The following is a 15019-nucleotide window of genomic DNA, read 5'->3' on the forward strand; positions in this document are numbered from 1 at the left end:
TTGAAAACTTTTATTTGAAAATAAAAATGCTTGTTTATTATTTAGTTACTTATTTTTTGAAAAAATAAAAAATAAAAAGACTAGAATACATTCTAATTTCATTAATTTAAACTAAGAGTTAACTTTATTAACTTTAAATAAAACTAAAGTAAATGGAACAAAAATTAAACATAAGTAAGTAAAATTAAAACAAATTCAAAACATAATAACTTCCATTAAAAGTGGTCTTTCTAGGATAGAATAAATAAAAATTGTTGGTTTTTATTAATTGCTAATAAAATGCAAACAGTTTTATGTAATAGAAACAATGGTTGTTAGATTCAGTTTCAGCAAACAAGCTATTGAAACGACGCTTTGCAAACTGCTGTACATTAAAATGTTTATTTAAAACTCTTTGGACGTACAGCTTGTACGTAAAAATTGCATTTAAATAAAATCTTAGAATAATTTTCGTGTCAAAAATCTTAATTGATCAACAAACTAATTAAAATAATATGAATCTTGTTTCTATGTATTATGAAATAATGATAATTGGATCAGATAAAGCTTTTTTTTTTCTTTTGCTTTTTTTATTGCATTTAATATGAATAAATTTAAATAAACATATAAAACAGACAAACAGTAAGTAATTGTATAAAACAGTCAAGCATTATTCTGTTAGTTAAAAAAAATACAAACAGAGCACTCATGGCTGGAAATCAAAAACGAGAGAATCGAATAAACGAGAGAGTTTAAAAAAGAGAGATAGTGGTTTCGGACCTGAACGAGATGAAATACGAGAGAGAACCTCTGACAAGCTTTATGTGGCGGGAACTTCACAGTACTTTGGCCCGAGTTTTGAAACCAAATTAAATTTTGTTTTCAAAGAAGAGCCGTTATTTTTTAAGCTTCTTTAAATCTAGCGGTGATAGATTTTACACTTTTTTGGTCACAAATCATCAAAACTGGACGCAAGACAATTAAAGAATAAGCATAGAATCTACAACCTCTTAAAGAAAGCACAAGCTATGCCAACTTTGCTTTGCATCAAACATTCAACGTTCGAACAATTCTTATCTTTTCACGAAATCAGGCACGTCAAGGCCAGTGTTCAGCGTCAGTTTCTTTCCGTGGTAGAACGGGTTGACGGCCGCGCACACCGCCCGCTGGAACCCGTGTTTCACCTGACACACGTGCAAGGTTTGCTGTTGGTCCGGGTCCACGAATGAGATGAACCCTACAACATACATTTTTTTATTTAGTATTTAATACTGTCTTGTTTCGAAAGAATTTATTGAATATCATCACAATTGTGAGTATAAAAACGTAAAAAGATTAATCGGGGTTTAATAAAACCATTCTAGAATGTGCATCTTAGATTTAAAGAACAACTAAGGAACTTTAAAAAAAAATATATAAATGGTTTAAACTAGTTTTCGATATTGATACAAAATTTTGAATTATAAGTTGTTTTATAACTTTAAGGAGGGACAAGTTAAATGAAGATTTTAAAGTTCGTTAATTGAAATAATTTTAATAAAATTTATGAAGAAAATACAGGTAATTTAATTAAAAACATATTTTGATACTAGTAGTTAAGACGTCAATTAAAATATTTTTGTTAAGATTTCTAAAAGAAGATATATCGATTTTAAACAACAAATTATTAGAAATTTCAGATGTAATCTACTTTGAGTTATCTCACCTCTTTCATAATTGATGTAAATTCCAACAGTTTTCAAACAGCAAATGTTGTTCTTGTTTTTATATTTCGGATGAACATCAGTTGATTCGCCTGCGTGGCGGACCTATTAAGAATATTGCTTTTAACAATTTTGAAAAGGTCGAGACATAAAATCAGAACAACAAAATAGTAATTGAAATACTTTTTCTGAATTTACATAGATGATGTACATTTTTAAACTCAAAATAAACTTTAAATAGTATACTTTAAGTTTTCTTAATATGTTTTTGTTTTTGTAATTCGACAATCGATAAATTAAGTTATCAAGTTAGATTAAGGGTTATCTTTGTAGTTTAGAAATTAACTTAATTTAGTTATAGGAAAGTATAGGAAAACTTTTTAGGTAAACTTTCTGTAAAACAATCCTTAACAGCTTATTTAAAAGACTTCATTGAAAAAATTCTTCAGGGGTTAAAACAAAACATTCAAGTTTAAAGTGAAGAAAGATATGAGTACTAAAGAAAATTTCATATCTAAATAACAATAGTAACTAGTTCAGAGCAGTTTTGATAAATATAATTTATTTTATTAATGAACAATACATGCATTAAAGTTTTATAAAGTTTGACTAAACCACCCACCTTGTAGTTACTGTCGCCGTTGTAATGGAGTATCCATGACGACTTGTTGCTACCCAACCACGAGTTCCTTGCTACGTCATAATAGGCCACCCCAACTGCCCACCCGTCGTCATTCACGCCCACCTCGAAGTAGTGTCTGTTGTCATGGTAATATAAAATATTGGTATTTAATAAAAAAGTAATAACCTGTTTGAAATATATATATAATTGAGTTTCAGACTTAGATGTGCAACTTATTATAATGTTAAAATTTTTTATTTAGTTTGAAAACATAAATAGTTATTTTTTTTACATTTCAATTTTTCGATAACTTTTAGAACTTTTAACTGTGCGTTAAAACTTAAACATAAAAACATTATTTTTCTATTCAAAACAAATAGCGATTGCAAAAGTATAATTTAACTTTCAAAAAAAGCGTGTTATAACAAAATTGTTAAAGTTTAATTGATAATATTTAACTTAGTTTTAATTTATTTTAACTTTAAACTATTTATATTAAAAATACAAACCTTCCAAAGTGAAAAGCCACATTTCCTAAAACGTTCAGCGCAAAAGAGAACCTGGTAGACGAGTGTGGCGAGGTACCTGCTATAAATGAAATTAATTATTTAAAAAACAGTTTAAGATACATGTTGTGGTTTTATAATTTGAGCTTTAGGTACAAGAAAAAACATACGATACTTTCAAAAATGTTTACCATTAACTACAGTAAAACACATTTAGAAAGTTTTAAAAGTCTTTGCTGTAGATGATTTTAGCTCAATGAAATTTGTTGAAGATTTAATTTTAATTAGCTTAGAAAGTACCTTAAAATACTGCTGATACAACAACAACTAAATAACTGTTATAGCTTATTGTAGCTTGTTATTATTAACGTGCTCACCTTTCGTAGCATTTTTTTCACCACCGAATCGGACGGTGGCGCTGTCATCGGAGAGTTCAAGTTTGGAGTGAGCCGAGGCGGCGTCGAAAACGAACACTTGCGGCGCTAAAGAGAAGAAACATGTTTTAGAACTAGTTTGTTTAAAGTTGTTTAAATTTTGCTTTCAACTTTAGGTTTATACTGTTTCAGTTTTTTTTTTCTTTTTGCAGTTTAATCAACTGAAAAAGTAACTTTTAAGTAAAATAGTTTTGGTAGATACATATCTAAATACAAAAAGTTTTTTAAAGTTAAAGAAAGGATAATAAAATTGAAAATAACTACACAGGTAACTAGTTTGTAAAAAAGCTAAAAAAAAAAAAAAACTGACTATTGTTCGTATTATTATAATTAGTTTTAACACAATAAGTTTCATTTTAATTGACAGAACTATAACGGTGTAAGTTTACAGTTTTAAGACCAATTGCAAAGTATCATAAAATTTATACACATTTTTTAATTAATTTATAATAAATCACTGACGAAAAATAAAACTACACTTATTTACATTATAAATGTACTAAACGTCTTTTTAAAAACACATCAATGTAATTTATAAGCTATTGCGTACGATAAAAAAAAGGTTTTATACTGAAAACAAAAATTTTGGTCTAAACTTTTTATTTTAGTAAAAATTTATTTAATCATCTAGCATAATGCTTGTCCTACTTTTGCATTAACCACAGGAGAGTTGATAAAAGTTTCCTGTAAGTATTAAAAGAAACTTTATATAAGTTTCCTGTAAATCTTACACAACATACTTAAGTATAAACCTGATCAATACTTACAAGAATTTTTATAACTTTACAATATATTTCTTTAAAACGAGTGTTTTTTAGTTACTTAAATTAAAAGCTAATTTATAACTAAATTCGTGTTAGTTTCCTAAAAATAACAAACTAGTAGAAACTTGATCAACACTTACAAGAATTTAGATATAAAAAACTTAATAATGAAAGAAAGACTTTTATATATTTGCTTAAGCGTAGGATGTATTTCAAATCTCTTTTTGGAAAAGCTGTCAGCAGTAGTTACTAATTAAAATAAAAAGTAAACAAGTTTATTAATAAAAATTTTTTTTGAGCAACTGTTTTTCGGAAATGTTATTTTGAAACTGTCATTTAAGCTTTATTTCAAGCTTTTAACTATTTTAAACTTTTTTTTTATTTGTTCAAGCTTTATTTTAAGAATTTTGAAGTCCAGCGACGAATTTTCGCTCAACTTAGATTTGAATATTTGCAGATAAACACTTTGACTTGTCTATTTTATTTTAGGAAGTACTAAAAAGTCATTTAATTTTTTCTGCAGAACTTTTATTTTATTCTGTGCTAAGTTAAAATATTTTCAGACAAATTTTTCAAACAGTTTTATTTTGTTTAAGGAAGTAGTAAAAAGTTTTAAAACTTTCTGCAAAATATTTATTTTGTTCTGCACTTGAACTTATCTCAGTAGAGAAGATTTAAACTTATCGATCTTTCTTCTCGTTATAATTTATGCATGAATCTCTTTGTGACCACTCTTCTTTTTGTTAAACTAAAATGACATTTAAAGATTATCTTAATTGATTTATTTAATTGATTTTCCTTCTCTTTTTTACTTTTTGAACTTTCGAATAAAATTTCAAAAGTAGTTCAGCATTGTCATTAGATAAACGGTTTACCGTACAACTTTGAATTTTTTTTCATCGTTTTTGTATATATTCATCTTAATTTATTTAAAAACATTGGTTTTGTTACCAATGGTGGTTTAAGCAAAAAAAAAACAGTTTTTGAACAAAACTCTCAAGTTATTTAATTTTTGATAAATTATAACTTTTATAAGGCTACTTTATAAAACAATGTTGTGTTTTTCGATCAAATATACAAAACGCATAGAGCTGCAGAAGTAAATAAAAATGTTTTCTATAAAGCAGCTGAAAATAAATACATTGCAATCATAAACAATTAACTGATGAACTCAGTAAAGCACAATTGCTGATTTAGAAAGCACCGATCACGCTTGGTACTGGATATCATACGTAAATAATACAATTAATTTAAACTTAAATGTTTGTCATATGCTTGCGTAGGCTTTTGAAAATTCATTTAAACCACAACAAATCTTTGTTTAGAAAATGTGTTTGGATTTTTGGTTTTAAGTGATGCAATATTGTTGTTATAAAAACAAAAGGTAAAACTTGTGTCTCTCATTGACAGAGTTACGTAAAACGGAAGTTTTAGAGAAAACCTCAGTTATTAGCACATCAACAAATAACAAATGCAGTCAGTGGTCAAATACTGACAAACTAGTTATTGATACACTTGTATTCGATGAGAGATCCTAAGTTTAAATTGTGTCAAAAATACATTTTTCTTTTGTTTTGCAGGCTTTTAAAGTTAAAAAAACTCGACAAAATCCAATCGATAGTTTTGTTCGATTGTTTAAACTTAATGCGTTTTTGAAAAAATTAAATTTTCTATAGGTCAAGACGAATCAAAAACATTTTAATAAAACCAAGCCTAGTACTATGTATCAAAGTTATAAATAAAGTTGCCAATACCAGATCTTATAACAAGTTTCAAAAATTTATGAAAAATAAACAAACCAGGTCTTGTGGTGAAAATAGCTGCCTCGCTCCAAAAATTTTCCTGTTCGATTTGCACTGTTACGTCACAGTTGCTCGGAAGGTTAGATATTAGTTCGCACGAACCCAACACTTGTTTTGACCTATAAATGAATATATATATATATATTAACAATAATTTAATATTTTAATAATAATTTTTGTAATTTAATATTTTAATTTAATAATATTTTAAACATAATTATGCTACAAAAAACTCTAATTGTAAGAAATTTTCAAGTTTTGTTATCTATTTTGTATACGTAGCAAAAAGTCTTCAATATTTTGACGACTCTTAGTGAAAAACTTCTGCTATGAATATCTGGTAAAAGTGAAATCTTTATTGCTTTTATACGGTTTAAGAAATATCGAAATAAAATATTTTTTCAACAGAAAATTTTTACAATTTTTAATACTGTTTTACCAAAAAATTGTATTTAACTAAAAAGATCGTTTTGAATGTCAACGTTATGTCGTTTTATCTAATCTTCTAAATGTAAACTAAAAGTGATAAAAAGGATAAGATAATGTCTTAAAATATTCTTAAATATTTTCTTAAATAAAGTATAAGAGTTTTAAAGTTTTAGTGAAATAATGTTATGTATTTTAAACTGAAGTACTGTTCTAGACAAACAAACAAGAAACCTTACTATAGTATAAACATACATACCATCGTTGTTTTAAACAAAGTAAGTAAAAAACGTTCAAGTTTTAAACTCGGCTATTTTTGGCCGACATGCGCAAATCAGAGTATTTTTACGAAATCGATTTCTTGCGAACAAAACAAAATAAAATTTTCACATGTTTCTGCGTGTTTTAAATCAATAAAAGTATTGTTTCACACTGCTGTATTGATGTGTTGGGGATGGTTTTCGTTTTTGAACATGTTTCATTAGTTTTTGATGCAGAAAATATGTTAAATTTGCATATTTGAGTCTTAAATCCTAGGAAAATTATCTTAAAATTTCTTTTAAAATAAATAATGGTAACAACTAAAGTAGGTTAATGATAATATATAAAAGAACTAACTCCTACGCTGGCTTCTTTTTTAATAAATGCTATTTAAGTTGTTAAGTATACTGATACATTTAAAAAATAAAACGCTTTACTTGACAGTTAAATTTAGAACGAACTTTTTTTTTTAAAACCTATAAATTGAACTTAACAATTATTTTTTAATTCTAGACGATTCATATCTAGTTAAAATATCACATAATAATATTTTTTGCTTCAAAATGGTTGACCACTAGCTTAAAAAAATCCAATTATTTGTACACATTTTTTTAGCTTGTTACTAACTTCATAAAATTTTATTACCATGTTTACATTTCTGTTAAATTCTTCAAAACTTCAATAAACAACAAAACTCTTAAAAGTTATATATAAACATTTAAAACATTATAGAATTTTTACTTACATATTAACAGTTCTGAAACTCTAAACTCCAGTGATAATAATATTAATATAATAATAATAAATAAATATAATAAATTTATAATATAAATAATAACAACAGTTATAATAACAATGTTAAAAATAAAAAAAAAAAAAAAAATAATAATAATAATAATAATAATAATAATGATAATAATAATAATAATAATAATAATAATAATAATAATAAAAATAATAAAAACTAAATATTCCAACTTACATATTAACGATTCTGTTTTGTTGCTCAAAACTCCAGTGAACCACAAAATCCTCCTCAACTTTCCCTCCGACCCACCTGACCAATATCGAGTTCTTGGTGACGTCAGACAAGGTTTTGCTCGCTTCTATCGTTATTTTCTCAATATGTTCAGTTTGTCGGGCTGTGAAAAATATAAATGTTTGTTTCTTTTTCTGAAGTTAAAAAAAAAACATAACAACATTTTAATATCATTGGATAAAGTTTTGATCTATTGTAAAGCCTAATTTAGTGAAACTTTTAGGTTTTCGAGATTTTAGCGATAAACAAAAAAGTGTGTATTAAAAGCACCGAGTAAACAAAATCTTTATTGTATTAGTATTGTTTATTAAGAAAGAAAAAATAAAAGCGCTCAAAACACTTGGTTATGGGATCTGATGCACAAAAAACCTTTCGGTTATCCAGTCGTACACCACTTGGATACAGTTTAACGTCTTGTCCAGGAAAACATTTGTAATAAATGCAGCTGGTATCTATTTCAAGTCTTAGTCTTATATTAAAAGCTGATAAAATATTTGCAAGTAGTTTTTATGTCATAAATATTTAAAAAACACCATTTATTGTTGACCTACCAAACTTACGAAAAATATTAAATTTAGTTCAGTAACAACCTGTGTTGTTGGTAAAGTCAAGTTCTTTTATCAGTTTTTCCAGTTGTGTCATGTCTAAGGTTCTTGACAAAACTTTTACGTCTTTCAATGCATTAGTTGAATCTTGTTCTAGTTGTCTTATTTCCATCAGTCTGTAAAGTTAATTTAATTATTATAATGTTTCTATATTTTGTAATTTTCATACAGTACATTGGTTAAATTACTTTAGTTCTTTAATGGTTTTTCTTAAAGTTAAAATTTTGCTTTCTTAGTTTTTAACAAAATGCAATAGTAACAAGTTTATTTTCATTCATACCTTTAAAATGTGCATATCAAAATAATTAAGAAAATTTAAATGTAAACATTAATAATTTTATATAATTTGCGAAACATAATGTATTTACCTCAACTCTATGCTGCTTTTAAAAACATTATGTAAGAGCTGAAAAACTGTTACGAAAAAAAAACATATGGTATTAAGTTGCAAACAAGACTGAAATTTAAATAACATTTTTCATGTAGACAAAATTAATAGTTTTATGTCATAATTAATCTACATAAACTTTAAAAGTGCGTATATGTTTTTATGTATTAATTGGTTGCATAATCATCCTATTGTAGGTTAAAAGTTGATAAATTACAGCGAAGTCTAACAAACAACATATGGTATAACGGTGGAAACTTTCAAGACAACAAGAAATATTGATTTCTAAAGTAAACTTTCAGCGTTCTTATCAAACGACTGATAAATTGTCAGATAAACTTAAAAAATACCTGTAGCCTAGATTTCTTTTGTTAAGTTTCAATCTTTGAAAAATTCGCACAAAATTTTAATCAAGAAGGTGTATAAAAATAAAAAGAATTTTTAGTAGAAATTGTTTTTAAAAATTATCAATTTGCGTTTCAAAATTTCAACTAAACATTAAATGACTTTATAAAACTACCTAATCGTATACACAATAGTGAAAGGCTTTTACGAAAATAGTTAAATAAGTTTATAAAAATTATAAATATAAATAATATACTTTATAACAATAAATAGTAGTAGTTCGATTTAACATTTTCAACAAAAAACACTTATTGTTTATGTGTAAAAAAATTAATTTAATCTTTTCAAAAGTCTTAGGCTACTTTAAAGTATTGTTGAATTTATAAATAGAGCACTAAAAGTTAATAAAATTAAACAATTTCATATTCAGATACTACAAAATGCTTTTAGTTTGATAATAGAACTTTAGTTTTATAACACTTTAAATAAAACAGTATTACCCTAGTTGCAGCTAAAAATTTACTTGAATAATTAATACAAAAGTAAATAATTTATTCAAATTAGCTTGATGGCGTACAATTTATTTAAGTTTAATTTATCATACATATTTGATGATTATCTTATAGATAATTTTTTTCTCGAAAAATTAATAATATATTTACTGTTATCATTTTACCTTATGAAAAACTTTAAAACTATATTAAAGATTTAAAGTGAAATATTTAATATAGCTATCAAATATATTAGTCTGATTTCATAGAAAAAGTAAAGGTATAAAGTATTAGAAACAACTATTATTCTAGTGTATTAAACTTTATTTTAATAAAACAATAAAGGCAAATTTTTGATTGAACATAAGAAGACTTTATGTATGGGTATTACTATTCTGTTTGTTTTTGAAACTATGAAAGTAGAACAAGCTTTGATTTAACAACTTGTGTTTCAAAACAAAAAAATAACAAAATATTCTAAAGCTGTATTTAACTACGTTTTAAAAGCTTATGTTATATTTTTCAATATTCCTTACAACAAGTTATCAAAGTTACTATAATAAAATATAAAATTAATCTCTTATTAGAAAAAATGTTTTAGAAGGTACACATTTATTGTTTATATAATCACCAAATTGACGTGTATTTAGTTTTTGCAATTACAGCTGTAATAAATCATGTCAGGTTTTTAAACTTAGATCGACGTGAACCTATTTTAACGAATTTGATGCAAAACTTAACTCAATAACAGAAAGGTTTTTTGTACACCAGGACCTAGGACTAATTATTTGAGCTCATTTTTGTCGTTTAATAAACAATAGCTATATGTTTAAAATCCGCTAGACGAATAAGAAATTTCTATCATAGTGGCATTTATATTTGTTATGATAAAATGCTTGCTCACCTGTTTTTTAGCTCCCTAACAGCTTGTTTCTTCATATTCTCAGACAAATGCTTATATAAATATATATGAATATATTCCTTTACATTATATACATATATACATATATGTATAATATATACAATATTCTTTAACATTCTCACATGTATGCTTATATATATATATATATTATAATAAATATGCATATTTATTTTTTTTTGAATACTCACCTGTTCTTGAGCTCCCTGACAGCTTGTTCCTTCATGTTCTCGCTGGAATGCTGCCTGAGGTTCCTGGCAAAAGACAGAGTTCCTGAGACCTGCTTCAGGGAACACTTGACGATGTTCAGTGCGTTCCTGGCTTTGTTCTGTTCGTCCTCGTGCTGTCTCTGTCGATAAAAAAAAATTTAAGATACAATAGTACATGCTTCATGATAAAATTTTATTTAATGGTTGTTACTTAGCTGACACTGTTTCTCCTAAAAGGATCTTTTGAGAGCTTTTTAGGTAACAGTTAAGTTTTCTAACTTTTGTTATTTAAACGTTGAATAAAGTTTTGATAGTTTAGCTTTTATGTATGGAGCACTTTAACTCATACAGTTTTTTAACTATATAAGCTTCTCAAATAATAATAGCAAATAAGCTCTTCAGTCAACCAATACTTAAAATTACTTGTGACGCGTTCAAAACTACATAACAGTTAGTTGGAACAGATAGCAAATGATTAAGTAAAACATACGACTAGAGATTGCATTTGGAAGAAAATTAAAGTTCAAACCACAAGTAAAAATTTTTGATAAAGATTACAGTTCTCTTTAAAAACGTCATTATGAAAATACAAACTTTTAAATGGCTTTTTAAAGTTAATGAGTGTCCAAACAAACTTGATTGACTCACGGAAGTTAATGAATTAATTTCAAATTCAAATGTTAAGTGATTGATTTAAAAATTTCCAAACAAACGAACTCAAGTAACCTTGATGCCGTCTTTTAATTTTGATTGGCGGTTGAAGAGAAAACCACTCAGGCGTGAAATGTCAGCTGATAAACGTCCCTCATCCTCGATTGAATTTTGCTGAAAAATAAATTAGTTTTTTTCATATAAAACTTACACAATTGTTTGATAAACGATTAAAAATATTATTGGTCCTAGGACTTGGTGAACAAAAAATCTTTGGGGTATTGAGTCGCACACCAATTGGGCAAAGTTTAGCGTCTTGTGTTAGACATCATGCTCAACACAAGTAGACACATTTAAAAGTCTAAAGCAAGAGAAAAAAAAAGCATAGCAAGGGTCACATCTTTAGTACATTTTGATAGTGAACTGTCAGTTCAGCACAACTCATTTGTTGATAATATAAATTAGTTTATTTTTATTGATGTTTGCTTTTGTTGAAGTTACGTACCAACAAAAATTGATTGTTTTTTTTTCTACTTACATACCCATAGAAATCAAAAAACAGAAACTAAGACTAGCTCAACTTAAATTCTGAATTAGCATGGAGGTAAAAATGTGACGTTAATCCAATAATGGCCAAGAATTTCACTTACAATCGACCCGAGTAAATCAATAACGTTACAGTTGCTAGTTTCTACAGCAGCTTTAATTAGAATTTCTTGTGATTTTAACTCAGTTTTTTTTAGTTTATAGAAAAAAAAAAGAATTGAACGGTAAAAAAGTAGACAGATATATTACTGAAACCATATATATTGAATGTTTTGTTAAAAAAAAACGTAAAATTGTGGCGTTCGTACTGATAATGATTTTTTTGTTCTCTCATTTTTGTTTATAAATCAATACATTTGTCGCCACATTTTACTGCTTTTCCTATTTACAATTCACGTTGCTTTTCAGTCACCCTTTTCTATTTGTTTACGTCTGCTGAAAAGTTTTTCTTTTAAAATTTATATCCATACGAAAACTTGAAACTTCTAAAAATTTTTAGACTCTGAACTATCTAAGTTGTACTGTTTGTTTGTAAACTTAACCCTTTTTATAACATTTCAAAACCGTTCAACTAATATTCTCTATTATCATTAATACCAGATCTATTATAGCAAATATTTTATGTTAGTTTACGTCTGCTGAAATTTTCAATTCACTTTTTTACTTCGATGGAAGCAATTGAATTTTTTATATCAAAATGATGTACTTAGACCCTTTGGTTTTAGACCAAACCCTTTTTAATACCTTTGAACGAATTTTATGGCTCTTTGATAGCATTTAAATGCCTGTATATTTTTAAAACCGTTGCTCTATCAGTACTTTAATTTTTTACTAAACTTTATATTAAATACTTTTAATAAACAAATACAATACGTACCTCGTTTTGGTGACAATGTTTTTAAAGCTTTTAACTATTTTTAAGGCTCTTTTTGAGCATATTAATAACTTAGACTTTTATCTAACGTCGCAAAAGAAGTTTTATTTAAAAGTCAGTCAATTTGATACGATCAAAAAATTTACAATACGAACCTCGTTCTGGTTGACGATGTTCTGCACATTTTTGTAATCTCCCTGACACTGCACCAGTTTGTCCTCCAAAACCGCAATCTGGTCAGCGATGTACTCCCTGAAAACACCAACCACTTGTACGAAGAACTCCTGTGGAAAACAGTTTGTAAATAAAAAATGTGTAATAACTTTTACAAAAAAATTCCTGTTTAAAGTGATTTGTTATAATATACAATACTTTTACAGAGAATTTCTGTGTAAAAAAGACTGTCAAAAATATGTGCAAAATTAGTGCAACTACTTATTGCCCAGAATACTTTGTAAAAAAAAAATTCACAAATAACTTTTGCAAAGTTATAAGTTAAGCTTGCTTTAATATTATAAATTTAATTAATAGAACCGCAACTTAAAAAAAAAATTATCAAAAGTTTTCTTTTTAATTTAATTATTTTTTACCAATGGATATATTTGTAAAAAACATAGAAGTATAGCTAACATATTTTTAAATGCTCTTTAACTTATATTGCAGTGATTTAAAAATTTTCAAAGAAAAACAGAGCCTTTAAATGACAAGTTAGTTCTCTAAATGATAAATGTTTTTACTTTGAAGTTAATGTAACCTGAATTTTACAGCTATTTTAGTATTTAAAGTTTTTGAAATATGTATCTAGATATATTGTAAAAATATACAACGTTTTAGGCTTTTGTTTTTATTTAAAAATATTATTTAAACATTTATAGGCTCAGACCAACAAATCTTACAATGTTGAGTTATCTGTTGTGTTTGCTTTTTCAGAAATTTAGTTTCCTGAGTATAGGAAAACATAAGTTCAAAAACTTACGGTTAAAGTTACAATTACAAAAACAATTTTTTTATTGCTGCAATCAGAAATTCAGCAAACATAAAACCGTTTAATGTCTGCAAACAATAACACGAAAATAAAAAATATGACAAATTTGTAAGTTGCTGGGGTTTAAACATTAACATTGAAACCCCATTTATTTGGTTTGTGACGCTGATTGCTGTTTGGTGACGCATTTCGCTTTTGTTGCGAACTTGTTTGCTTATACAAGTTGAGCGCATGTAATAAGATCGCTCAAACAACAATAATTCTTTTGTCTCAGCTTTACCGGTCATGTGTGTTGCTACTACGATGATTAATCAGTCAATGAAATATCTAAAAACGTTAAGTTTCCTTTTCTTTTAAGACGTACAGAAAGAAAATTTATTTTCGGATATTGTATCTTGTGTTTGCTTTAAATGAATCACCACAACATTTCTCATGATTTAACTTGTCAATGTTATCTATTTGAGGAGAATTTTCTTCTGAACAAAAGTTGAAAAATACTTAGGTTTACACAATCTTTAATAGCATTTACCATTGTATTTAAAAAAGTTCTTAGTAAAATGAAAACAATTTGAGATTGTAAATATACTTGATAACCTATTTATGTATTACACATGTCCATATACAATCTGTTATTTCATTTTTTAGCATTTCATTTCCCTACTTAGGATAAGAAATAATACATTTTTTCATTTTCATTCAAAAACTTGAATTGTACAGGTCTTCTTTTAAAAACCAATTAACTAGGAACTATTACCAAATGTGAAACTAGTAGTGTACATACTTTAAAACTGTATAAATCAACATTCATAGAATAAACATAAAAACTAACAATGTCGTTTTTTTCTTCATCCACCTTCACATCCCCGTTCACCCCAACGACCCCGTTCACATGGTTGCCATTGACAACGGGATGGGGGCACCCCGAATCAGAGGACGAGGAATCGTTTAGGTCCTCGTTGTTAGGGAGATCGCTACCAAGGAAGTTCTTCTGCAACTTTGGGGACAGCTTGGGGAGTTTTTCCCGGTAACAACCCGTTCTGCTCAGTGGGTTGCCATGGTTGCTAGGGAGCTTCAGGGAGGACCTTGATGACGTCACTGAGACTTCAGAAGGCGTTGTTACGTCATTTACTACGTCATCGGTCATGTTTGTGTTTGTTTATTTAAAAGTCAACAAGCTAATCTAAAGTTTTTATAACTTTTATTAATTTGTAAAGTTTAATTTACCTATAAATTGAAAATACTTAAAAGAATTTTAAAATGATCACAACAAACATTTATTGGATTTTAGATGTTTTTTTTTAGTTTTACGACCTTATAAGATTGTAAAACTATTTTTATTGCTAATAAAAAAAAAAAGTATATACAAACTTCAATGCCAAGTCCAAAAATAAAATTTAGTTTAGTATTTGTTTGCTCTCAATTTTGGTAAATAGAATAAGTGATTTGTTTGTTATTTTTTAATAGCAAACA

General features: G+C 26.8%; 1 protein-coding gene across 2 annotated transcripts; it reads right to left on the minus strand.

Annotated features, from left to right (window-relative positions):
- Nucleotides 1–121: 121 nt before the first annotated feature.
- LOC145840486 (E3 ubiquitin-protein ligase TRIM62-like) lies at nt 122–14725 on the minus strand. 2 transcript variants are annotated; one of them, XM_082947761.1, is made up of 12 exons: nt 14379–14725; nt 12720–12848; nt 11220–11318; nt 10476–10633; nt 8127–8257; nt 7480–7639; nt 5808–5929; nt 3188–3292; nt 2814–2889; nt 2305–2440; nt 1685–1787; nt 122–1216 (listed from the first exon to the last, which is right to left on the minus strand). In XM_082947761.1, exons 1-12 carry the CDS (start codon nt 14691–14693, stop codon nt 1053–1055), a joined length of 1698 nt encoding a protein of 565 aa, XP_082803887.1. In that variant the 5' UTR covers nt 14694–14725; the 3' UTR covers nt 122–1052. The 2 variants fall into 2 exon arrangements, with proteins under 2 accessions (XP_082803887.1, XP_082803886.1); XM_082947760.1 differs by having other exon boundaries at nt 2814–2892.
- Nucleotides 14726–15019: the final 294 nt, after the last annotated feature.

This window comes from Thalia democratica, chromosome 7, assembly GCF_965202585.1.
Source record: "Thalia democratica chromosome 7, ktThaDemo2.hap1.1, whole genome shotgun sequence".
Classification (NCBI taxonomy): Eukaryota; Metazoa; Chordata; class Thaliacea; order Salpida; family Salpidae; genus Thalia; species Thalia democratica.

What these genes read in the sequence shown, in the direction of transcription:
- LOC145840486 (XM_082947760.1), bottom strand. Translation starts at nt 14,693, where the DNA reads ATGACCGATGACGTAGTAAATGACGTAACAACGCCTTCTGAAGTCTCA. An exon ending in AATTAAAAGACGGCATCAAG is followed by an intron (nt 10,634 to 11,219) that starts GTTACTTGAGTT and finishes TTTTATCGACAG; the next exon opens with AGACAGCACGAGGACGAACA. An exon ending in GTCAGGGAGCTCAAGAACAG is followed by an intron (nt 8,258 to 10,475) that starts GTGAGTATTCAA and finishes TTAACTTTACAG; the next exon opens with ACTGATGGAAATAAGACAAC.